Source organism: Temnothorax nylanderi, unplaced genomic scaffold (assembly GCF_030848795.1).
Source record: "Temnothorax nylanderi isolate EJ_2023f unplaced genomic scaffold, tnyl_v1.0 TNYL_tig0061_pilon, whole genome shotgun sequence".
In the NCBI taxonomy this organism is placed as follows: Eukaryota; Metazoa; Arthropoda; class Insecta; order Hymenoptera; family Formicidae; genus Temnothorax; species Temnothorax nylanderi.
This window is the reverse complement of record NW_027249123.1, coordinates 738,559-765,499: the sequence shown is the minus strand read 5'-3', so window position 1 is coordinate 765,499 and position 26,941 is coordinate 738,559. Positions and strand designations below refer to the sequence as shown.

General features: G+C 31.7%; 4 protein-coding genes across 5 annotated transcripts in view; 3 read left to right on the top strand and 1 right to left on the bottom strand.

The window, feature by feature from the left end:
* LOC139773410 (uncharacterized) overlaps positions 1 to 26,941 on the bottom strand; it is a 511,404-nt gene that overhangs the window by 288,494 nt on the left and 195,969 nt on the right. The gene's annotated exons all lie outside the window — the stretch shown is intronic.
* Positions 4,291 to 6,216, top strand: LOC139773421 (uncharacterized). The gene is made up of 2 exons (XM_071707855.1): positions 4,291 to 5,895; positions 6,206 to 6,216. Exons 1-2 carry the CDS (start codon positions 4,869 to 4,871, stop codon positions 6,214 to 6,216), a joined length of 1,038 nt encoding a protein of 345 aa, XP_071563956.1. The 5' UTR covers positions 4,291 to 4,868.
* On the top strand, positions 20,851 to 26,114 carry LOC139773403 (uncharacterized). 2 transcript variants are annotated; one of them, XM_071707835.1, is made up of 5 exons: positions 20,851 to 21,289; positions 22,911 to 23,930; positions 24,068 to 24,154; positions 24,229 to 24,366; positions 26,024 to 26,114. In XM_071707835.1, the coding sequence occupies exons 2-4, from the start codon at positions 22,932 to 22,934 to the stop codon at positions 24,331 to 24,333; spliced, it is 1,191 nt and encodes a 396-aa protein (XP_071563936.1). In that variant the 5' UTR covers positions 20,851 to 21,289; positions 22,911 to 22,931; the 3' UTR covers positions 24,334 to 24,366; positions 26,024 to 26,114. The 2 variants fall into 2 exon arrangements, with proteins under 2 accessions (XP_071563936.1, XP_071563935.1); XM_071707834.1 differs by lacking the exon at positions 20,851 to 21,289 and adding an exon at positions 22,445 to 22,824.
* LOC139773402 (uncharacterized) lies at positions 24,335 to 26,868 on the top strand. The gene is made up of 3 exons (XM_071707833.1): positions 24,335 to 26,402; positions 26,553 to 26,639; positions 26,724 to 26,868. The coding sequence occupies exons 1-3, from the start codon at positions 25,326 to 25,328 to the stop codon at positions 26,826 to 26,828; spliced, it is 1,269 nt and encodes a 422-aa protein (XP_071563934.1). The 5' UTR covers positions 24,335 to 25,325; the 3' UTR covers positions 26,829 to 26,868.

The window sequence follows — 26,941 nt, the reverse complement described above, 5'->3', positions numbered from 1 at the left end:
CGCACCGTTTCTCGTTACAGTGAGTAATCGATCATTTGGTTTAATTAATAAAATTTATCATGTTTATTTCTTTTTATTGTGTTTTTAGTTGGTGGGTACCATCACTACATATATGTTAATTTTGCTACAATTCTTGGTCATATCACATTCCTGTGATGAAAAATCTGCAATCAATATTACACGAATAATGTAATTCCATAAAAGGAAATAATCAAAGAGAACTTTTTTGCATTTGTAGACATTATTCGTATATATACATGTATGCGTGTACGTAGACAAAACGTTATCATACGTGTATTAGAACACTAAATCAACTTAATATTAACAGTAAATATTTATATCAACAAATAGTATTAATATATCAAACTTAAAATAAATCTTGAATGTTTTTCTTTTTTACATATTTAAAATGTATCGCGTATGAAAGACGTAATAAATTTCTAAGAAAAATATCTGTTTCACTTATTAAATACCTCAAACAATTCAACATCTCAACTGCTCCCTTGCATTAAAATTTAAAAAAATTAATGCAAATATCGGAAAATTAATACAAAGTAATGTTCGAAAATATGTGTTGCTGATATTTTTATATTTGATCTTGTATGAGAAGAAAATATTTTATATTTCAAAGAGAATCAAATCAGTTCTGAACAGTTGTGATATGTGTTTTGTGAGAACATCTCATGTAGCATTAGAGGTACTCGTTTGAGTTTCATTTGCCAGTGATAATAATTTGCTTTAAATTTTCTTTAGAAGTAATGTGTAATGTGATTACTGTAATGATAACATTTCTTCGATCTTCTATTTCCTTGTGTTGCCGTTAAAATACAAAAAAAACTACTACTTTCAGATATTTTCTTATCGATAACGCGTGTCACATTAACTAATTTCTCATCAGAAATATATCAATTTATTTTCATCAAGATAATTAGTTAGATTAAGTCTAATTAAGATAATGCTATTGCTTTTACATTATTATTATGACTTAATTTATTAACAATCAATTAGAATCAAAAGCCTTACGATCCAAGCCTAGTTCGCAATAAAATTCTTTACAGTTTTTAGATAATTAAATCGAGTCGATTTAATTCCGGGGAGGGAAGGGTTTTTAATTCTAACAATAACTGTGTTTTAAAGTCCGACATTAATCGGCGCGCAGTTTGTTGGAAAAATTATATGTATATATATAGATATATATATATACAGAAACTAACATAAGGCCGTCAAAGAACTAGGCTTGGATCGTAAGGCTTTTGATTCTAATTGATTGTATATTGTTACGATCCTATTTCTCTTATTATTATTAATTTATTAACATTAGCTTTTCGTTCCTCACTGCAATATCAGAGTTACTCAAAATATACTGCAGCATAATTTAATAGAACGTTATTATTATTATGCAAAAATTGAGAGTTTGGCGTATTATATTCTAATACACTCAAGAATATAATTTGCAACAATTAGTTCCATATTAATTCAATAAATAATTATCAATAACAACATAGTGTTTCTAGTGACAAGTATAGATCGAAGAACGCCATTACTTCACGACTAACACATGTTCTTTGAGGCACTCCCCGCTACTCGACGCAGCAACTGCTCACAGTTTTCAAGTTAAACTTGTTACGTGTAGATGGAAAAGGAGTTGCACAATCGCTTTTAAAAGACGAATTTCAAAAATACGCTTAGAGAAAAAATTTTCGTAATCACGCTTACATCGTTAACAAAGTGTGATCATATTGATAATGTGATAAATAACTGTTATACTGTGTATATTTAAATTATTGTTCTCTAGTAAAGCTCATAATCAGTTTTGTAATTCAAATTCCGGAAACAAGCAAACAACAATATGCGAAAAGAATGGCGGCTTTTCTACGCTACGGACTTTCAATCCTTGATGTATCCCTGCTTCACATTCTGCCGCTTTCTTGGAATATTCCCATACAAGATCAACGATTCGATCTTCCAGGCTTCAAAACTACGTTATGTCTTATCGATTATAATTATATCCGCTTTAAGTGTCGTCGACCTGGCAGTCTTCTATCAATTTAATATTTTTATGAAGATCACAAATTTTGAAGTCGTGACCAAGTCTCTTGAGGGTAACTGCTATAATATATTCGCCAGTTTTATAACAATCGTCACGTTTGTTTTGAGCAGTTCGCGAATGCGATTGCTCCAAACTATAATGGAGATCTCTTCGACACTGCCTCCGGAGTCGTACCAGAAGTTATCCAGATTAATTCACGCCAAAGATATCTTTGGGCTCTTCTATCTTATCGGTATACTTTTTATATATTTCTACATGATGCACACCGATATCTTCGATATAATGTTCACAGTGTACACAGTTCTACTAGTGTTTACAATGGATATGCTGTACATGAATTGTGTTTGTATATTGAAGGCTTGTTTCAAGGAAATTAACAATAATCTTCTACATATGCAAAAATTCATAGTAAACAATGAACCATGTGTTCCCATAATGTTTTACGAACACAGAAATCCATTCCTGATAATAAACCTTAAGGCTCTGAAGAAGCAACATCTCATGATTAGCAACACAGTACAGATGCTGAACACAATTTTCAGTTTGCAACTTCTTGCTACGATAGTCTTAACCTTTTCTGAAATCATTTTTGGATTGTACTTCCATGTAGTGCAGTATAATGGATACAATGGATTGTTCATCAATTTGGATGAAGAGGTCGGTTTGATATTCTTAACCACGATATATTACGTTACAAAAATGGCGTTACTTGTATGGGCTTGCGAGACTGGCAAGAATCAGGCTCAAGAGATTCGTACCACGATTCATGATGTACTTAACATCAGCAGAGATGAGCAAATAAAAAATGAGGTAGTGGAAATGCAATTTATTTTGAATATTTTTCTTCTAACATATTGCATGCGCTAATGAGTTTTATATATTATATCTATTTGAGTATAATTACTCCTGTATTTAACAATCTTACATTATAGTTGCAGTTATTTTCTTTGCAAACATTGCATCGCAAAAGTACATTTTCTGCAAAAGGTCTTAATGTGGACGCACCGTTTCTCGCTACAGTGAGTAACCGATTATTTGGTTTAATTAATAAAATTTATCCTGTTAATTGTTTTTGTGTTTTTAGTTGGTGGGTACCATCACTACATATATGTTAATTTTGTTACAATTCTTGGTCATATCACATTCCTGCGACGAAAAATCTGCAATCAATGTTACACGAATAATGTAATTCCGTAAAAGAAGATAATCAAAGAGGACTTTTTTACATTTAGACGTTATATATTATTCGTATATATATGTACGTAGACAAAATTATCATACGTGTATTAAAACATTAAATCACCTTTTTATTAACAGTAAATATTAATATCAACATATGGTATTAATATCAAATTTAGAATAAATCTTCAATGCTTTTTTACATATTTACATGTGTTGCGTATGAAAGACGTAATAAATTTCTAAGAAAGATATCTGTTTCACTTATTACATATCTCAAACAATTCAATATTTTAAATGCCCCCTTGCATTAAAATTAAAAAAAATTAATGCAAATATCAGATAATTAATACAAGGTAATGTTCAAAAATATGTGTTGCTTATATTTTCATGTTTGATCTTGTATGAGAATAAAACCACATATTTCAAAAGAAATCCAATCAGTTCTGAACAGTTGTGATATGTCTTTTGTGAGAACATCTCATACAGCATATTGGAGGTTTGAGTTTCATTTAACAAGAGTAGGTAATTTACTTAAATCTTCCTTGAGCAGCGTAATATGATTACTGCAATAAGTTAACATTTTTTTTCTTTTATTTTCTTATGTTGCTGTTGAAATACAAAAAAAGCAAATACTTTGAGATATTTTCTTGTAAAGTATGTCATACTAGTTATTTTCATCAAAAATATATCAATTTATCTTCATCTAGCTAATTAGTTAGAATAAGTCTAATTGAGATAATATCATTGCTTTTACATTATGACTTAATTTATTAATATTACATCCGTTAGCTTTTTGTCTCCCACTGCAATAGTAGAGCTTTTCAAAATATAAGTAGCATAATTTAACAGCACATTAGTGAGTAACAACACGCAAAAATTGATAGTTTGGTGTATTATATTTCAATACACTCAAGAAAATAATTTGCAATTCCGAGATTAACTCTATATTAAATTAGAAAGATAAATATAAATAATAGCACACTTTTGATTGAACTGATGTATATTAATGCTTCTTTTACTAAAAAATTACTGTAATACACATGCGCGAGGGTATTTTTCTATACAGTTACAAATATTAAATTTCAAAGTGGTACAACAAAAAGCATTCTGAAACATTCTGTAGGCACAATAAAAATGTACAATACGGAACAGCTATTGATAAATTTTCAAGAGGAACTAATTTATATAGATATTATGCAATTAATGTCATCTGTTTTGAATGTGTCAACATGATTTGATGTATGGTCGGTACGTTGCAGCAACAAGATATTATTTCTTTACGTATTTCACTTCAATGTTCCGAGTGACAAGTACAGATCGAAGTACGGCATGGTTACTTCACGACTAACATATTATATTTGATGCATTCCCCACTACTCGACGCAGCAACTGCTCGCAGTATTCATGTTAAACTTGTTATGTGTAGATCGAAAGAAGGAGTTACGCAATCGCTGTTAAAAAACGAATTTGAAAGTTACATTTATGGAACAAATTTTCATAATCACTCTCGCACTAATGACAAAGTATTGATAAAGTGATAGATAATTTTTAGACTGTGTATATTTAAATTATCGTTCTCCTTTGCTGCTCATATTCCATTTTGTCATTAAAATTCCAGAAACGAGTAAACAACAACATGCGAAAAGAGTGGCGATTATTTTACGCTACGGACTTTCAATCCTTGATGTATCCCTGCTTCACATTCTGCCGCATTCTTGGAATATTCCCATACAAGATCAACGATTCGACTTTCGAGGCTTCGAGATCACGTTACATTCTATCCACAATTGTTATCTGCATGTTCTGCGTCTATGGAATAATCACTCTCTACGTGCTCGATATTTCTGGAACGATCATATACATAAGCGTGCCTAGATCTCTTGAGCGTCACAGTTATTATGTGCTCGGTAGTTTCGTAGCGATCGTCACATATGTCTCGAGGGGTCCACGGCTGCTCTTGCTGCAGACTGTACAGGAAGTCTCTTCGGAACTACCCTCGGAATCGTATAAAAAGTTATCCAGACTAATTCATGTTAAGGATATCCTCGGTTTCTTCTTCCTTATCATCCTAACATTAGTATGTTTCATCAAGATGACTCTGAGTTCAATCTTGCTAACAATGTTTTCAATATATCTCACCTTAGTGCTGTTTCAAATGAATATGCTGTATATGAATTGCGTTTGTGTATTGAAAGTCTGTTTCAAGAAAATTAACGATAATTTGACGAAGGTGCAGGAACTCATAATGAGCGATAAACCTCATCTACTCAGACGAATCTATCACGAGCAGAAGAATCCATTTCTGTTGATGAAACTTAAAGCTCTGAAGAAGCAACATCTGATGGTCAGCGACACAGTGCAGATGCTGAATATGATTTTCAGTTTGCAGATTATTGTTACCATAGTTGTATGCTTCTCTGAGATCACTTTCAATCTGTACTTCTACATAGTCTTGTCCATGGCCAATGAAGAGGAAGAAGAGTTTTGGTACTCGTTTTTTATGATGTGCGTGATATATTATATTATAAAAATAGTATTGATAGTATGGGCTTGCGATAGAGGGAAAGATCAAGCTGCGAAGATTGGTATCACCGTTCATGATCTGCTTAACAATACCAGCGATAAGCAAATCAAAGACGAGGTAGTAACATATAATTTAACTTGTACATACAATCTTATGTATTTAATTTGTATATTTTTATAAAAATCCCTAAAGTACTAACGTATTTTATGTATTAAATTATACCATTAATAATTACATTTCCTAATGCTACACCTACTTATTATTTTATTTATTTACTAATTATTATAATGTTATAGCTGCAACTATTTTCTATGCAAATACTGCATCGAGAAAATGCATTCTCTGCAAAAGGTCTCACTGTGGATGCAACGCTTCTCACTGCGGTGAGTAGTCAATTATTTGCTTCAAACAATTAAATGCATATTGTTGATTTTTATGACTTTTTTCAGATGGTGGGTAGCATTACTACGTATCTATTGATTTTAATACAATTCTTGGTCACATCACATTCTTGCGGTGGAAGAGCTGTTAGTTTTACCGAAATAGTCTAATAAAAGAAAATAGAAAACAAAATTCAAAATATGATTAAAAAATAGTTTGTGTTTTTAAACACTTTAAAAGCATTCTTTTATTCTTATTGATAGAATATAGTTGCTCTGTATCTATATATTTTGTACCTACATACAATTATACATATCTATACATACATATATAGCGACATCCGAAAGAATTCTATATCACGTATTCTATTGATAAATAATTTCAAACAAATTTCACCTTAATTAATGTATACTTTAAACGCACTGTGTTGATTATACCAAATAAATTTGGGAAAAATGTCGCTTTGAACTTATAAATGTCTTATAACCGAATGTCCTGCATTGCAGAAATGGTTGCAAAGTATAGCATATAATTTTCATATATTTTTTTATTATTACTACAAAGTGCTATTGTTTCTTTTACTGGCTATAAACAATTTAAATTGTTGGTTCTACCATTTTGCTTGTAAAATCGTAAAGTTTCCCTTGTCTTTAAAACTTCATAACAATATCATTGTTTCTGAAAATGCAAGTAAAGCAAATTTTATAAATTATCTTCTTATATATAGATCTCTAAAGTATAATATTACATACAAATCAAGTTTAGATTATTATGTTTTAACAGATACACAAGAACAATTTGTAATACATGTTTGTCTGTATAAGTTAGATAGAGTTGAAACCAAACGTTGTGTGGATAGCAATATACTTTTTATCGACAAAAAATGTGCGTCAATTTTTATAATAAATTAAAAGTATAATAATTTCTATTATATAAAAAAGAAAATAAAACATATCTCTTGAAGTAACAGAGAATAAAGATATCAGACATCTTCAACGGAACTTAAAATTCGATAATCGTTATTAATAAATCTTGAAAAATTCTAATGTATATGTATATAAACATAATGCATCTGATGCTCGCTGCTACACATGCGCAATACGCATATGATTTAATGAGTTGCATCCTACAGCAACATTATTATTTTAAACGTAGCATTTCAGATATTTACCGATCGAAGAATGCCATGGTTACCTTACGCCTAACACGTGATCCCTTTAGTTCTATTTTGCTACTTGTAACACCCCCTTTCAGTTTCAAATTGAAAGTCACCGAGTGCAAATTGACAAAAAGAAGTCCATACTGGTGTACGCACTTGTCGTTAAAAAGCTAATTGAATAGTTGCATTTATAATAGAGCTTTTCTAAGCTTATATAAATGCTAAAGTGTATAAACAATACCTTCAACAATAATCATTAGACTATAATCTGCGACTTATATATAATTATTGTTCTTCATGATATTTCGATGATGCTCAGCTCATCGTCGAAGTTCCAAAGGCAAACTAAGGACAAAATGTGGAATAGATGGTGGCTATTCCACGCTACGGACTTTCAATCCTTAATGTATCCTTGCTTCATCCTTTCCTGCATTTTCGGAACATTCCCGTACAAGATCAAAGCTTCGACTATCGAGATTGCAAAACCACGTTACATTCTGTCGACCGTAATTATGTGTGTCTCCTGTGTGTTAGACGTGAAATTTATTCATGATATGATTTCTAAAGGAATCACTTTTGGAGACGTAACCAGAAATTTTGAAGTTGTAACTTTCTATGCATTCAGCGGTTTCATTGTAATTATCACGCATGTTTTGAGCGGTCCACGAATGCGCTTGCTCCAGACCATAATGAAGATCTCTTCAAGACTGTCGCCGGAGTCATACAAGAAGTTATCCAGATTAATTCACGCCAAGGACATCTTTGGTTCGTTCTATCTTATCGGGTTAATTCTTATATATTTCTACGTGCTACCTACCAATATCATCTTTATAATATTTACATTGTACACAATGCTACATAATTTTACAATGGATATGTTGTACATAAACTGTGTTTGTGTATTAAAGGCTTGTTTCAAAGAAATTAATAATAATCTTCTACACATGCAAGAATTAATACGAAACAATAAACCATGTGTTCCCATGATGTTCTACTACGAACAGAAAAATGCATTCCTGATAATGAACCTTAAGGCTCTGAAGAAGCAACATCTGATGATCAGCGACGGAGTGAAAATGTTAAACATAATTTTCAGTGTGCAGCTTCTTGCTACGATAGTCATAACCTTTTCTCAAATCATTTTTGGACTGTATTTCTGTCAGCAGTGGTATATTGATTGGTTCAAATATATGGATAAACAGTTCGTCGTATTATTCTTAACAAATACGATGTACTTTATTATAAAAATAGTGTTACTTGTGTGGGCTTGCGAGACAGGCAAGAATCAAGCTCAAGAGATCCGTACCACGATTCACGATGTACTTAACAGCAGCAGAGATAACCAAATAAAAAATGAGGTAGTAAAAGTGCAATTTAATTTTGTATTTTTCTTCCATGACCTATTGCATGCTAATATAGCTTGTACACGTTAAATCTACTTGATTATAATTGCATATTTCTATTCTGTACTTAACTGTAAATTTTGCATTACAGTTGCAGTTATTTTCTTTGCAAATATTGCATTGCAAAAATATATTTTCTGCCAAAGGTCTTAATGTGGACGCACCGTTTCTCGCTACAGTGAGTAATCGAGCGTTTGCTTTAATTAATAAAATTTATCATGTTTATTATTTTTAGATGGCGGGTACAACCGCTACATACATGTTAATTTTGCAACAGTTCTGGATCATGTCACTTTCTTGCGATGGAAAATCTGCAATCAATAGTACATGAATAATGTAATTCCATAGAAGGAGATAATCATTATTAATAAATCTTTAAAAATTCTAATGTATCTGTATATAAACGTAATGCGTCTGACGCTCGCTGTTACATATGCGCCATACACATATCATTTAATGAGTTGCGTCCTACAGCAACATTATTATTTTAAACGTAGCACTTCAGAATGATATTTGCCGATCGAAGAGTGCCATGGTTACTTCATACCTAACACATGATCTCTTCAGTTCTGTTTCGCTACTTGTTAATACCTGCTCTCAGTTTTAAATTGAAAGTCACCGAGTGCAAATTGACAATAAGAAGTCCATAGTGTGTACGCACTTGTCGTTGAAAAGCTAACGGAACAGTTGTATTTATAATAGAGCTCTTCCAAGCTTATATAAATGCTAAAGTCTATAAACAAGTGTATACCTTCAATAATCTTTAGACTATAATCTGTGACTTAATTATTGTTCTTCATAATACTTCGATGATGCTCAACTCGTCGTTAAAGTTCCCAAGGAAAACCGAGAGCAAAACACGGAAAAGATGGTGGCTATTCCACGCTACGGATTTTGAATCGTTGATGTATCCTTCCCTTATTTCTTGCCGCATTCTCGGAACATTCCCGTACAAGATCAACGCTTCGACTTTTGAGGCTTCAAAACTACGTTACATTCTGTCGACCGTAATTGTCTGTGTTTCCTGTGTTTTGAACTTGACATTTATTTATAATATTGTCATTTCTAAAAGCTTCAACTTCGGAGACGTAACCAAAAATTTTGCAGCTTTAACTTTCTATACATTCACCGGTTTTACTGTAATCATCACACATGTTTTGAGCGGTCCACGAATGCGCTTGCTACGGACCATAATGAAGATCTCTTCAGGACTGTCGCCGGAGTCATACAAGAAGTTATCCAAATTAATTCATGCCAAGGACATCTTTGGTTTCTTCTTTGTTATCGGGTTAATTCTTATATATTTCTACGCGAGACCTATCAAAATCATCTATGCAATATTTGCATTGTACACAATACTACATAATTTTACAATGGATATGTTGTACATAAACTGTGTTTGTGTATTAAAGACTTGTTTCAAAGAAATTAATAATAATCTTCTACACATGCAAGAATTAATACGAAACAATAAACCATGTGTTCCCATGATGTTCTACTACGAACAGAAAAATGCATTCCTGATAATGAACCTTAAGGCTCTGAAGAAGCAACATCTGATGATCAGCGACGGAGTGAAAATGTTAAACATAATTTTCAGTGTGCAGCTTCTTGCTACGATAGTCATAACCTTTTTTCAAATCATTTTTGGACTGTATTGCCTTGTGCAGTGGTATATTGATTGGTTCAAATATATGGATAAACAGTTCGTCGTATTAATCTTAACAAATACGATGTACTTTATTATAAAAATAGTGTTACTTGTGTGGGCTTGCGAGACAGGCAAGAATCAAGCTCAACAGATCCGTACCACGATTCACGATGTACTTAACATCAGCAGAGATGAGCAAATAAAAAATGAGGTAGTAAAAGTGCAATTTAATTTTGTATTTTTCTTCCATGACCTATTGCATGCTAATATAGCTTCTACACGTTAAATCTACTTGATTATAATTACATATTTCTATTCTGTACTTAACTGTAAATTTTGCATTACAGTTGCAGTTATTTTCTTTGCAAACATTGCATTGCGAAAATACATTTTCTGCCAAAGGTCTTAATGTGGACGCATCGTTTCTCGCTACAGTGAGTAATCGAGCGTTTGCTTTAATTAATAAAATTTATCATGTTTATTATTTTATCGTATTTTTAGATGGCGGGTACAACCGCTACATATATGTTAATTTTGCTACAGTTCTGGATGATGTCACATTCTTGCGACGGAAAATCTGCAATCAATAGTACATGAATAATGCAATTCCATAAAAGGATATAATCAATTATCATTTGCAATAGCTTTGCAGAGGTCCTGAGTAGAGCAATCGTCGTACTTTACCGTGCGAGCGTACACCAACCTTTAAAAACAAAGGCGCGTGATAGTCGATGGTGCGGTAAAATATTTGACATTCTCACATTAAAGTACGTTTAAGCTTTAATTTGAGCCGTTTGAAAAATCTCTCACATATATCTTATATTTTTATGTTTAACAACATATTTCAAAGAGAAACAAATCAATTCTGATCAATTGTGATTCGTCTTGAGAAAATCTCATATAGCATATGGAATTACGCGTTTAAGTTTCATTTAGCAAGGATAATTTGTTTAAATGCTTAAATTCTCCTTGAACAGCGTAATGTGTTTACTGTAATAATAACACTTTTTGATTTCTTATTTCCTTATGTTGCCGTTGAAAAAAAAAACAATTACTTTGAGATATTTTCTTGTAAAGTACGTTATACTAGCTAATTTCCTCAGAAATATATCAATTTATCTTCATCTAGCTAATTAGTTAGAATAAGTCTAATTGAGATAATATCATTGCTTTCACATTATAACTTAATTTATTAATATTACATCCGTTAGCTTTTTGTCTCCTGCAATAATAGATTTTTACAAAATATACGTATATAATTTAACAGTACGTTAGTGAGTAATATTATGCCAAAATTGAGTGAGGTTAATGTATTTTATTCTAATACACTCAAAAAAATTATTTGTAATTACGATTAACTCTGTATTAAATTCAAAAAATAAATATCGATGACAGCACGTTTTTGATTGAATTGATGTACATTGATTCTTCTTTTATTGAACTACTATAATACATACGCGCGCGAGAATCTCTATTATAAATATTAAATCTCAAAGTGGAACAAAAAGTATTCTGAAACATACACCACAAAAATGTGCAATGCGGAATTGGTAAATTTTTAAAAGTTACAAATTTATATAGATATTGTGCAATTAATGCCACCTGTTTTGAATGTGTCAACATGATTTGATGTATGGTTGGTACGTTGCAGCAAAAATATATAATTTCTCTATGTACTTCACTTCAATGTTCCGAGTGACAAGATCGAAGAACGTCATGGTTACTTCACGATTAATATATCTTTGAGGCATTCCCTGCTACTCGACGCAGTAACTGCTCACAGTTTTCAAGTGAAACTTGTTACATGCAGATGAAAAAGGAGTTACGCAATCGTTGTTAAAAGACGAATTTGTGAAAGTTATATTTATAGAAGTTTTTGTAATCACTCTCAAACATTGATGACACAGCGTAATAATAATGTGATAAATAATTTTTAGACTGTGCATATTAAAATTATTACTCTCTAATATTTCGCTGCTTATATTCAGTTTTGTCATTAAAATTCCAGAAACAAGCAAACAGCAATAAGCGAAAAGAATGGCGGCTTTTCTACGCTACGGACTTTCAATCCTTGATGTATCCCTGCTTCACATTCTGCCGCATTCTTGGAATATTCCCATACAAGATCAGCGATTCGATTTTCGAGGCTTCAAGATCACGTTACATTCTATCAACAATTGTTATCTGCATGTTCTGCGTCTATGGAATAATTATTCTCTATGTGCTCGATATTTCTGGAACGATCATATACATAAGCGTGCCTAGATCTCTTGAGCGTCACAGTTATTATGTGCTCGGTAGTTTCATAGCGATCGTCACGTATATCTCGAGGGGTCCACGGCTGATCTTGTTGCAGACTGTACAGGAAGTCTCTTCGGAAATACCCTCGGAATCGTATAAAAGTTTATCCAGACTAATTCATATTAAGGATATCCTCGGTTTCTTCTTCCTTATCATCCAAACATTAATATTATTCGTCAAGATATCTCTGAAGTCAATCTTGCTAACAATATTTCCAACATATCTTTCCTTAGTGCTGTTTCAAATGGATATGCTGTACATGAATTGCGTTTGTGTATTGAAAGTCTGTTTCAAGAAAATTAACGATAATTTGACGAAGGTGCAGGAACTCATAATAAACGATAAACCTCATCTACTCAGACGAATCTATCACGAGCAGAAGAATCCATTTTTGCTGATGAAACTTAAAGCCCTGAAGAAGCAACATCTGATGGTCAGCGACACAGTGCAGATGCTGAATATGATTTTCAGTTTGCAGATCATCGGTACCATAGTCATAAGTTTTACTCAGATCACTTTTAACCTGTACTTCTATATAGTTATATCCATGGCCAATGAGGACAAAGTATTTTGGTATGCATTTTTTATGACGTCCGTGATATACTATATTATAAAAATGGTATTGATGGTATGGGCTTGCGATAGAGGGAAAGATCAAGCTGCGAAGAATGGTATCACCGTTCATGATCTGCTTAACAATACCAGCGATAAGCAAATCAAAGACGAGGTAGTAACATATAATTTAACTTGTACATACAATCTTATGTATTTAATTTGTATATTTTCATAAAAATCCCTAAAGTACTAACGTATTTTATGTATTAAATCATCCCATTAATAATTACATTTCCTAATGCTACACCTACTTATTATTTTATTTATTTAATAATTATTATAATGTTATAGCTGCAACTATTTTCTATGCAAATACTGCATCGAGAAAACACATTCTCTGCAACAGGTCTCACTGTGGATGCAACGCTTCTCACTGCGGTGAGTAGCCAATTATTTGCTTAAAACCATTAAATGCATATTGTTGATTTTTATGATTTTTTTCAGATGGTGGGTAGCATTACTACGTATCTATTGATTTTAATACAATTCTTGGTCACATCACATTCTTGCGATGGACGAGCTGTCAGTATTAAAGAAATAGGCTAATAAGAGAAAGTAGAAAATAAAATATAATCAAAAAATAGTTTGTATTTTTAAACGCTCTAAAAGCATTCTTTTATTCTTATGAATATATTTGCTTTGTATTTTATATCTGCATATAGACAATTATACATATGTATACATGTATAGCGACATCTGAAAAGAATTTTATATCACGTATTATATTGACAAAAAGTTTCAAATAATATTTTAAATAGTTTTATCTTAATTAATGTGTTTTTTAAGTGTACTGTGTACTGTGTTGATTATACCAAATAAATTTCGGAAAAATGTCGTGTTGTGGACTTAAAAATATATTATATCCGAACGACCTACACTGCAGAAATGGTTGCAAGGTGCAGCATATAATTTTCATGTATTTTTTATTAATACTATAAAATGCTAGTTTTTTCGTATTGCTAACGAATAATCTATGATATTTTTGTTCATCATCTTGCTTGCAAAATCATAAAGTTTCTCTCGTCTCTCTCAAACTTCATAACAATATCACTGTTTCTGAAAATGCAAATAATTGCATTTTTATAGATCTTTAAAGTACAATATTACATACAAATCAAGTTTAAATTATTATGTTTTAACAGATACACAAAAACAATTTGTAATACATGTTTGTCTGTGTAAGTTAGATAGAGTTGAAACCAAACCAAATTGATAGCAATATATTTTTTATCGGCAAAAAAATGTGCGTCAATATTTTATAATAAATTAGAAGTATAAAAATTTCTATTATATAAATTAAAAAGTAAAATATCTCTAAAAGTAACAGCATAATGATAGATATCAAACATCTTCTATGGAACTTAAAATTCGATAATCATTATAAATGGATTCTAATGCATATAAACGTAATGCATTTGATACTATTACACATACGCAATATACATATGATTTAATAAGTCGCACGTTACAACATTATTACTTTAAATGTAGAATTTCAGAATAATATTTGCCGATCGAAGAGTGCCATGGTTACTTTACACCTAACACATGATCCCTTTAGTTCTGTTTCGCTAGTTAATGTAACACCTGCTCGCAGTCTTAAATTGAAAGTCACCGAGTGTAAACTTACAGTAAGGAGTCCATACTGTTGTACATACTCTTGTCGTCGAAAGGCTAATTGAATAATTGTATTTATAATAAAGCTCTCGCAAGCTTGTATAAACGCTAAAGTGTATAAATAATACGTGTATAAATAATATACCATCATCTATGACGTGAAGAATAAATTATTATTCTTCACGATACTTCGATGATGTTCAGCTCATCGTCGAAATTCCAAAAACAGCCCAAGGGTAAAATGTGGAAAAGATGGCAGTTATTTCACGCTACAGATTTTCAGTCTTTGATGTATCCCTGCTTCATCTTCTGCAGCATTCTCGGAATATTTCCGTACAAGATCAACGCTTCGTCCTTCGAGACTTCTAGACTGCGCTACATTCTGCTGACCCTTCTTTTCTGTGTGTTCTGCAGTTATGATCTTATAATTCTCCATAAAATTTTCACCAAAACAATTGATTACGAAGATGAAACCAAGACTCTTGAGGCTACCAGTTATTTTATTTTCGGCGGTTTCGTTGCAATCATTACGTATATTTTAAGCGGTCCTAGAATGCGCGTACTACAGGCCATGCTGAAGATCTCTTCGAGACTCCCTCCAGAATCGTATCAGAAGCTGTCCAAGTGGATCCACGTAAAGGACATCTTAGGCACCTTCTTCTTAGTCATGCAGGGATGCATATATTATTCCAGAGGACCTGAATATCTCGTGTTTCATGTGTTAGCAACGTACATCGGTCTGCTAATGTTTCATATGGATATGCAATATGTGAATTGCGCTTGTGTATTAAAGGCCTATTTCAAAAGAATCAATGACAGTTTGATGCACTTGCAAAATGTCGTGGTAAACAATAAACCATATGCCCCGAGATTGATCAGCAACACGCCGAAAAGTCAATTCTTGCTGATAGAACTCAAGACCTTGAAAAAGCAGCATTTAATAGTGAGCGATACAATGCAAATGCTGAACGTAATCTTCAGTCTACAGCTCCTTGTTACTATAGCCTTGACCTTTACTGATATCACTTTTGAAGTGTATCGTCATGTAACGCAATGGCAAAATGAGTTGTCCATCATTTTGAATGATGAGACTCGTGATCCATTTTTCTTAATGTCTGTAGCATATAGCCTTTTAAAATTAATATTGATAGTTTGGGTCTGCGAAACCGGAAAGAATCAAGCATTTGAAATCGGCACCACTGTTCACGACGTATTTAACTGCACCAGCGATGAGCAAATCAAAGAAGAGGTAGGAAAAAAATGTAATCTAATTTGTACATATTTTACTATAAAAATGTCTCGCGCTAATGTAATTTTATATACATTAAATCAACTTGATTTATGTAATTACGTTTCCCAATTCTTTATTTTGCGATCCAACGTTACAGCTCCACTTATTTTCCTTGCAAATATTGCATTGCGCACGAAGTACATTTTCGACGAAAGGTCTTTCCGTGGACGCAACGCTTCTTGCTGTGGTGGGTAATAGATCATTTGCATTAATAAAATATATATTGTTTACTCTTTTCTTTATTTTTAGATGGCGGGTAGCATTACGACATACGTATTAATTTTGGCACAATTTATGGTCATGTCGCATTCTTGCGATAGAAATACTGGAAGCAATATTAACCAAGCCCAAATAACCTATTTAGAAGAAGATACATAATAGAAAAGGAAGGAACATCTTTTTCTAGATATTAGAAATACTCTCTTCTCTATCGTTGTGACTGAAATATAATTATATGATGTTTGATGTCTAAAGACATTTATGTGTATAAGTATACGTATAAAGAAAAATTATTTTAAAATTCTTTATTACATACGTTAACAATCAATTGCAAATACATATTTAATATCTTTAAATTGTTTAAATGTATTGTATAAGACGTTGCAAACACATTTCTATGAAGTATCTTTTTGTATTCATTAAATATCTTACATAGTTTTAATCTTGCGTTAAAATTAAAACAAAGATGCAAATATCATTTAATTGATTTAAAATAAACTTTATTTGTGATAATGCATGAATAAATACAACCGCAAATAAATGTACCTATAACGAATGAACTTATTGTGGAAAACCGAGCTCGGTCAAACTCCGCTACGTGATCGATAAACAATACTTTTACTTTTGAGGAAATGAGTTTTTTTGAATTCGTTTTTGATCTTGCTTTTAATAACTTAATAGAATAATTTTCGGGATCCATGTGTGATTTTAATGCTATTTTAATAATTTTATCGTAGGCGATTTTCTCATCGTTATGTCAAAATTTAGATGTAAACATGATCATTATATCTTCATCAATGGCGTGCCTTCGGATATTGCCCCATGGAATAAAGAAGCTCATGAATATTTACAGCGCGTTGCATACGGCTCGCTCCAGATACTTTATCCAGAATATAAAAACTAATCCTTCTAACAAAATGGAAATTAGCCTACATTATTGACTTGTATCCGGAGCAAAATAAAATTATTCAAATAAACAATCAAAATCATCCGAGGAACAATCAAGTAAAAATAAAGAATATAGGTAAGCAATCCATAATAAGATAATACATATAAGAACTGATTATTTACTGAGATTAAAGAATAAAATATATATGAAAGAGAATAAAAGAGAAAAACGTATTCTCTTTCAATTACGAAATTATTGAACAATTTCGTAATTGTTAAGATATATAGTATAAAGCAAAAGCATTAAATTTTCAGATTATAACATTCTTAATACATTCAGTATGTACAACAAAAAGTATATAGATATATGTTATAGAATCAGTTAGTCGTTATTAACCGATTTTCAAGCGTTATTAATGTACGTAGATATTGATAATTTCTGTATTGTATATATGTGAATATAAAAGAGAGAGAGGTTGCTGTATTCCTAGTATGTCATAGCAATAAAGTATTATTACTACACGTTGCACTTTTTTAAGTGCAGATCGATGAACATCATGCAAAACATATATAAACCATGGTTACTTCACTGCTAACATATATACGATCTCTGAGTTATATATATCGTTGCTCGATGCAGCAATTGCAGTTTTAACTTTATGCTCGCCGAATGTAGAACAGCAACCATCCGGTTTACACTTTCGTTATAAAAAAAAATAAATTTAAGACGAATATAGTGAAAAGAGTAAGACTAACTTAAAAAAGCTTTTGCGATCACATTCACATTAATGCCAAAATGCAGTGCTAAACGTGATTAAGAATTTTTAGATTGTTGTCTATAATTTAAATTATCGTTCTGTAATTGTTCTCTAATACTCCGATGATCATGTTTAACTCGTCACCGAAATACCAAGGCCGACAAAAGGATATAAAAAAGGGAAAGAGATGGCGGATCTTTCAGGCCACCGATTTTCAATCCTTGATGTATCCCTGCTTCACCTTCTGCCGCATTCTCGGAATATTTCCATACAAGCTCAATGCTTCGATCTTTAAGATTTCCGGACCGCAATACATTCTGTCAACCGTCATTATTGCCATTTGTTGCATCTGCATACTGATATCGCTGTACAATGTTAACATATTTCTAACCAATGTTAACACATTTATGATCGATAGGGTACGTATTCCCGTAATTCTTGAGTCTGACTGCCTTTACGTGCTCAGCGGTTTCATAGCAGTCATCACGTATATCCTAAGCGGTCCACGAATGCGCTTACTTCAGTCTGTGCTGGAAATCTCTTCAAGATTATCCCCGAAGTCGTATCAGAAACTATCCAGGTTGATCCACACCAAGGATATCCTCGGATTCTTTTATCTAGTTGGGCATGCGCCGACATATTTCTTTGTGATGCGTGATGAGACTGTCTTACTCATGACATTCAACATATACATCTGTATGCTAGTGTTTCAGATGGACATGCTGTATGTGAATTGCGTTTGTATATTGAAAGCTTGTTTCGAAAGTGTCAACAACAATTTAGCGCACATGCAAGAATTCGTGATCAAGAATGAGAAACACGTCTTCGAACTCATCTATCATGAGCAGCAAAATCCTTTTTTATTGCTAAAGCTCACAGCTCTAAGGAAACAACATCTTAAGATCATTGACACAGTACAGATGCTGAACATGATCTTCAGTTTACAGCTTCTTGCTACAGTAGTCATAACCTTCTCAGAAATAACTTACAGCTTGTATGTCTATATACTATGGTGTCAAGGGAAATGGATCATGTTCGATACGAAAATGCATTATGGATTCTTTATTCCATACGTGGCACATTTCATTATAAAAATAATATTAATAGTATGGGCCTGTGAGACAAATAAAAATCAGGCCCTGCAAATAAACACTACCATTTACGATGTGTTTAACAGCACTACCAATGAGCAAATAAAAAATGAGGTAATGTAATAAAAAATTATTTTCTTTAAACATACTAGAGTTTCGTGTGCTAAAACGTTTCATTTATTACATCTATTGGATATTTATGTATTTCAATTCAATATGTGATTATTTCGCGATTGCAGCTGCAATTGTTTTCCTTGCAAATACTGCATTGCAAAAATACATTTTCCGCGAAAGGTCTTACTGTGAATGCAAAACTTCTCGCTGCGGTGAGTGATCTATCATTTGTTATTAATTAATATGTATATTTTGTACCTGTTCGAATACGCGTGTGATTATGATTGCAGATAGTGGGTGGCATCACTACATATATATTAATCTCCATACAATTCTTGCACATGCAGAATTCTTGCTACCAGAAGACGTCAAGCAATATTACGCAAAAAATCTAGTTAAAGAAGTTACATAATCAAGCAAAGAAAATAATGTTTTCAAATATTATTAACACTTATTATACAAATATTAGAAAATGCTAATAATATAATGCAATTTTTAAATCTCTATATTTTTGAGATATATGTAATTAATATCTCAAATCTCATTTATGATGATATGTAGTACACATTGATCTGTTATAATAGTAACAAATACAAACAAGAGTTTATTTAAACTGTAGTTTTATTGACACTACATCGGCGGCGCGGGCGGCGAGATTACAGCGAAAATTTAGCGGTAAATGCAATCTTTGGTATCTAAAATTATATCTCAACATTCTACACTAGAAGAACGCATTGTATTGAAAGTAGACAATACCTAATAAAATGAGCTTGTGAAGTTTATGGAACGGGGAATAATTTATAGCAAGTTAGCGCTAAATATATACATTCAATAATAATAAGTGCATTATCTAATAATGATTTGCATACGGCGATAACCTAAAAAAAAAACGTTCTCGTTCAGTATAAAAATACAAAAAAAAATTGATCTTGATCAAGAAATCGATAAGTAAGAAAGAAACCCATTATGCCTTATACACATTTTTAATTTATTCTATCCGATACTTTTACATTAAATTAGAAATCTTACACACGTACACGCACATTATTTTTTTTATCGAAATTAACATAATTATATTTACGTTACGTTAGCTTTGTAATTAATAAAGGACTTTATCTTTATTTTAATTTAATTATTTTACATTATCTTTTATTATATAAATAACATAATTACATTTTAAGTGTGTTTTATATTCAACATATATGGGAACAATTTGAACTACTTCTTGAAAATATATTTGCAATTTGAGTTTATCAATTGATAATTTATTAAATTTTCATTGAGAGACATGTTGTAGACGCATTATCATAATGAGCAGCTTTCCGCTACTCTATTTCTTTTTTACTGTCTCTGAAGTATAGAAGATCATACATCTTCAGATAATTTGATGTCCACATATTGTGACGTACCAATTAATTTTTTAATTTTTATTTTATGCCTAATGCTTCCTAGCTTATATTCATATGCATATTATTCGCAGCTTAGATATGAACGATGGTCGTATGTCAGCAATTACTTTACATGTCCTTTATATCTTAGGAGTGATAAATGATGATTGAAAGACTTGTTTAAAAAACTCATTGTTACTTCGTAGTTAACAAATATGGTTTCTCAGTCGTGTCTTACTATTCGACGCAGCAACTAACTGCAGTCTTTAATACGCCAGTAGTAAACAGTATTTAAACAAACTACGACCAGTGCATGTCGATTTATATACTTGTGGTGAAAAATTCAAAATTAAAGGCTACGCATTTGAAAAAGAAGCTTCTTGCAATAAACTTATGTTAACACTAAAATGCATTGATAACGATGGAGTACTTAATAAATTTAAGTAGTAGTCTGTTATTAATATACGTATTAAACTGTTGTTTTCTTATGACATTTCGTTAATTATATTTAATTTGTCGCAGAAATTTCAAGGATGGGCCAAAAGCATAAAAAAAGGGGAAAAAGATGGAGATTGTTCCACGCCACGGAATCCTTGATGTGTGTATCCCAACTTAACCATAAGGAAAAGTCTCGGAATATTTCCATACAGAATTAAGGTTACGTTTTTTGAGCTTTCTAAATCGCGTTACATTTTGTGGACTATTATTTTCTGTGTGATCTGTGTTTGTAAGCTGACATTGTTGTATAAACTTAATCTTTCTGGAACAATCAAATTTCGACATACGCAATATTATTTCGTTTAATTTCTCTTTTATCTACGGAATGTTCATAACGGTCTCATATATCTTCAGTGGTCCGCGAATGCACTTACTCCTTATATCAGATATTTCTTCGAAACTGCCCCAGTCATATCGCAAACTGTTCAAATTGTAAGTAAAAAGTAAGCGATGAAATAAGTTTGTGGAAATTTATAGAAAAAATAATAATTTATGCAGGTAGATACACTAATGCTAGATACATTAATAATGGGTATATAACGTCTGTAATAATTAGTACCTATTATTTCAATGATAATTCGCACATGGTAACAACCTCGAATAACAAAATAACGATTTATTCAATGTAAAAACACAAAGGAAAATTAATCTATATTTAACGGAAAATTATTAATTTAATCGTATCAATTATAAAATAATTTATAATTTATAAAAACATAATACAAACATTTTGAATTGACTCTATTATTAATTTATTTTTATTCTACGTCAATCGTTCAATTACACGCACAAAAATCATCTTCTTTTTATAGTAATATATTTTTTCTTGCGATTGGAAAATAAATAATTAAGTAAATAATCTCTGTTTTTTTTCTTAGTTCGTGCTTTTACAGATTGCAAACGTAAACAGCTTCTCTTTACAAAGGATTACTCTGCAATTATATTATCTTAATAACAGATAATAGCATTGTCTTTGTATTATAACTTGATTTATGCCACTTGCCACTTTTTCTATTGCGATATTGGTATTTTTTAAAACAGATATAACACAACGATACTAGTAAGATATTAAGTACGTGCAAACAACGTTTAATTAATTAGAAATTTATGTATTGCAAATTGTAATACCGTTATTACAAATTATGTTTAGAGATTAATATGGATGATAATATATTTTTAATAGAGTAAAAGATATATATCGGTATTTTTATATTAAAAATTGCAATAATAAATATTAAAAATCAACATTATTAATTATAAATACAATACATTGTAAATATTAACGTTATGATATAGAAATGTTAAACGTCTTAATTTATAATAAGATAGTGTTCTTTAAAAGTTCTCAAAGCTAGTAATCCATATAGATTCTAAGTAGTTTTAATTTTCACGATCTTAATGTATTAGATAATGATTCAACAATTATTTTATTAGCTTATATGCGCATGCGGCCTAGGAGAAATGCTGATCGAAGAAAGCAATTTACTTCACAGCTAACAAACGATCTCTGAGTCGTGACCCGCTATTCGACGCAGCAACTACGTTTTGCAGTGTAGTTTTAAATTTAATTCGCCGGATATAAATTATCACGCGCAGTGCATATCGATTTACATACTTGTTGTGAAAAGACGAAATTTAAGACAACTCACGTGAAAATAACGCTCGTATAAATGTTAAAGTGCATTAACAACAAAGTGATTAATAATCTCTAAGCACTAATTTATTATTAATAAAGGTGTTGTTTTCCAATAAAATTCTGTTGATTATATTTAATCCGCAGAAATTCCAAGGACGAGCCAAGATGAGAAAAAGATGGCTATTCCACGCCACGGACTTTCAATCCTTGATGTATTTCAACTTCACTTTCTGCAAAATTCTTGGAATATTTCCGTACAAGATCGAGGCTTCGACTTTTGAGACTTCCAAACTACGATACATTCTGTGGATTATCGTTGCCTGTGCCGCCTGCGTTTATGAGCTAATGATGCTCTATGTACTCAACTTTTCTGGAAGAGTCAGAGTTGAAGTGCCCAAAACTATTACGTATAATATGCATTTTCTGCTTGGGATATTCATAATGGTTGTCTGGTATGTTTTGACCGGTCCGCGAATGCGCTTGCTCCAGACTGTACAAAAAATTTCTTGGAGATTGCCCCCAGAGTCGTATCAGAACCTCTCCAAACTAATTCATGCCAAAGATATTTTCGGTTTTCTCGTTCTATTGTGGCTAATATTAATGTTATTTTTAAACACTTCTGAAATGGCTATTGATACCTTGTACGAACCATTCAGAGTGTACATCGCCATGATAGCGTTTCAAATGGATATGCTATATATGAATTGTGTTTGTGTCCTAAAAGCTTGTCTCAAAGAAATCAATAACAATCTGGAGAACCTGCAAGAATTCGTAGTGAACGATATTTCCAGACGGGTCTATCATAAGCAAAGAAATCGACTGATGGAGATCATTGCTTTGAAAAAGCAGTATCTGGCAATCAACGACGCAGTACAGATGCTAAAAATGGTCTTCAGTTCGCAACTTCTCGTTGCCATAGTCATCGTCTTCAAGCAGATCACTTTCTTTCTGTATTTTCATGTAGTGCAGTGGCAAGGCGAGATATCCATTCGTTTGGATAAGCAGATTGGTATTGAATACTTCGTGTCGCACATAACGTATTATCTTTTAAGAATAACATTAATAGTGTGGGCTTGCGAAACCGGCAAGAATCAAGCCGTAGAGATCGGCACCACCGTTCACGAAGTACTTAATATCACCAATGATGAGCAAATAAAATATGAGGTACGTAATAAAGAAAAATGTCATATAATCTTTAAATCTTTAAAACTATTTAGTGCGCTATGCGATTTTTATATTAAATCCAGTGAATTTAGAAATAAGTTTTCTAATCTTATCTATTCTTTGATTTGTCATTGCAGTTACGGCTATTTTCCTTGCAAATATTGCATTGCGATAATACTTTTTCCGCGAAAGGTCTTACTGTGGACGCTAAGCTTCTCACTGCAGTAAGTAAATGATAATTTTTGTTATCTTAATTTGATTAAGTATATATTTTTTTATTTTTAAATTTTAATTTTAGATGGTGAGTAGTATTGCTACATATCTATTAATCTTAATACAATTTTTGGGTATGTCGCATTCTTACAACGGAAAGACTGCAATCAATGTTACAGAAGTGATTTAATTTTAAAAAAGTACATAATCGACGCGTTGTATTGTAAGTATTGTAAACTTTTAGTTTTTATATATTTTCTGTCGTTGTAAGTAGAAATACAATTGTCCAACTTTTCTACTTCTGTAGAGACATATATATATATACGTACCTATGTATAGATACAAATATATTACGTATATATTAACAATTAATGACACAAATGAATTTTAATATATTACTTGATTGAGTTGACCGTATAAAAGACGTAATAATTAAACTGAAAAATATTGCATTTTCGATTAACTTTCTTTCAATTAAGTTTTTCTATGTATTATTCTTCATAAAAAATAATAACCATTTTTAATATAAATGTAACATTTGAAAGTAGTTTGAACAACTGGATATGCAAACAGTATCTTTGTTTTAAATTTCATATCTCAATAAAAAATAAATTAAATTTAAGTTATGGCATAACAATAGCATACATCCTTGATTACAATTGGACAATTGTTATTAAAAACGCTTCGAATACCGCTAATTCATATTGATATCATATAGATATAGATAATACTTTCTGTTTTATGTATGTCCACATAATTTGTCTTATACGTAATAATCTACATATGCTGGATGGTATGTCGTATATCATAGCGACTACACTTCATTACTTTATGCGCTACATCTCAAGGACGATAGTGTTGATCGAAGTGTTGATCGAAGAACGTTATTTCATTATTCATTTAATTACTTCAAGAATAACAAATAATTCTTGAGCTCTGTCTTATTACTCTATGCAGCTACGTGCAGTTTTAAATTTAAACTCGTCAGGTGTAGTTCGATAAGGTGCAACACGTGCTAGTTTATGCATTCGTCGTAAAAGTAACGATCTTGAAGATTATACTTGAAAAAGAAATATTCGCAATCATTTTATTAATGCCAAAGTGTGTATCGATTAGATACAATAATTACTAGACTATTGTCTATAATTTAAATTGTAGTTTGCACGTGACATTCCGCTGTTCATGCCCAATCCGTCGTGGAAATTCCAAGGACAAGTCAAGAGCAAAATGTGGAAAAGGTGGAAACTGTTCCACGCTACAGACTTTCAATCTCTGATGTATCCGTGTTTCACTTTCTCTCGCATTCTTGGAATATTTCCGTACAAGATCAACGCTTCGATCTTCGAGGCATCAAGATCGCGTTACATCTTATTAACTATCATTACCTGCGTCACCTGCGTTTTTCAACTGGCAAGGATCTATGAAATCAATATATTGACAGCCAGGAAGACCAGGTTATCCGAAAAAATTCAGGACAACTGTTTTTCTACGTTTCTAAGTTTCACAATAATCGTCTCGTCCATTTTGAGTGGTCCACAAATGCGTTTACTACAGACCATATTAGAAGTCTCTTCGACATTGCCTCGGAAATCTTATGAGAAACTATCAAAATTGATACACGTCAAGGATATTTTCAGTTTCTTCTTCTTAGTGGGCCAATCGTTGGTGCACTTTCTGAAGTTTGCAAAACGACACAGAGATAACATTACTTTCACTTATTCACTACTAATAATGGAATATTACATCAGTCTTCAGATATTTCAAATAAATATGCTATATGTCAATTGTGTTTGTATATTAAAAGCCTGTTTCAAAAGAATTGATGATAATCTGATGAATCTACGAAAGCTCATGATAAACGATAAGTCGCATGTTCCCAGATTGATTTATTACCAGCAAAGAAACCTACTTCTGCTAGAAGAACTCAAGACTCTAGAAAAGCAGTATCTGATGGTTAGCGACACAGTGCAAATGCTGAATATAATTTTCAGTCCGCAGCTCCTCGCAACCATTGCTATAGCCTTCATCGAGATTACTTTCGAAATATACATGCACATAGTGCAGTGGAAAAACGGGCTGTCTATCAATCTGACTAGGCAGATTCATAACACATTCTTCCTATCCTATATATTATATCATGTTACAAAAATAATGTTGATAGTGTGGGCCTGCGAAACCGGCAAGAAACAAGCCACAAAGATTAACACCACTGTTCATGATGTTCTTAACAGCACCAGCGACGAGCAAATAAAAAATGAGGTACTAATAAAAAAATTTAACTTCTACATATTTTTTAAAATGTATCATATGGTAATATTTTTTTTACATAAATGATAGTCGATTTATAAGTATACTTTTTTTAAATCTATTTATAATTTATCTGTAATGTCTTTCCATCTGATATTGCAGTTACATCTGTTTTCTTTGCAAATACTGCATCGCGACAACACATTTTCCGCGAAAGGTCTTACTGTGGATGCGACGTTTCTCACTGCAGTAAGTAACCAATTATTTACCTTAATATGAATTGATTTAAATATTTAAGATTAAAACTATAGCATTTATTTTTTATTTTTTTAGATGGTGGGTACTATTACTACGTACCTTTTAATTCTAATACAATTCTTGATCACATCGCATTCTTGCGACGGTAAGATTTCAATCAATGTTATACACTCTAATTAAAAAAAAGTATTAATAAAAGATACATTTTGAAAAACTTTAATATTATCCTTATTGTATCATTTTAAGCATAATAATTAATCGATGTTTTGTCTTTATATAAATGCATTTAAATA

What these genes read in the sequence shown, in the direction of transcription:
- LOC139773421 (XM_071707855.1), top strand. Translation starts at nt 4,869, where the DNA reads ATGCGAAAAGAGTGGCGATTATTTTACGCTACGGACTTTCAATCCTTG.
- LOC139773403 (XM_071707834.1), top strand. Translation starts at nt 22,801, where the DNA reads ATGTTAAAGTGCATTAACAACAAA. An exon ending in TAAAGTGCATTAACAACAAA is followed by an intron (nt 22,825 to 22,910) that starts GTGATTAATAAT and finishes TTTAATCCGCAG; the next exon opens with AAATTCCAAGGACGAGCCAA. An exon ending in ACGCTAAGCTTCTCACTGCA is followed by an intron (nt 24,155 to 24,228) that starts GTAAGTAAATGA and finishes TTTTAATTTTAG; the next exon opens with ATGGTGAGTAGTATTGCTAC.
- LOC139773402 (XM_071707833.1), top strand. Translation starts at nt 25,326, where the DNA reads ATGCCCAATCCGTCGTGGAAATTCCAAGGACAAGTCAAGAGCAAAATG. An exon ending in ACGAGCAAATAAAAAATGAG is followed by an intron (nt 26,403 to 26,552) that starts GTACTAATAAAA and finishes CTGATATTGCAG; the next exon opens with TTACATCTGTTTTCTTTGCA. An exon ending in ATGCGACGTTTCTCACTGCA is followed by an intron (nt 26,640 to 26,723) that starts GTAAGTAACCAA and finishes TTATTTTTTTAG; the next exon opens with ATGGTGGGTACTATTACTAC.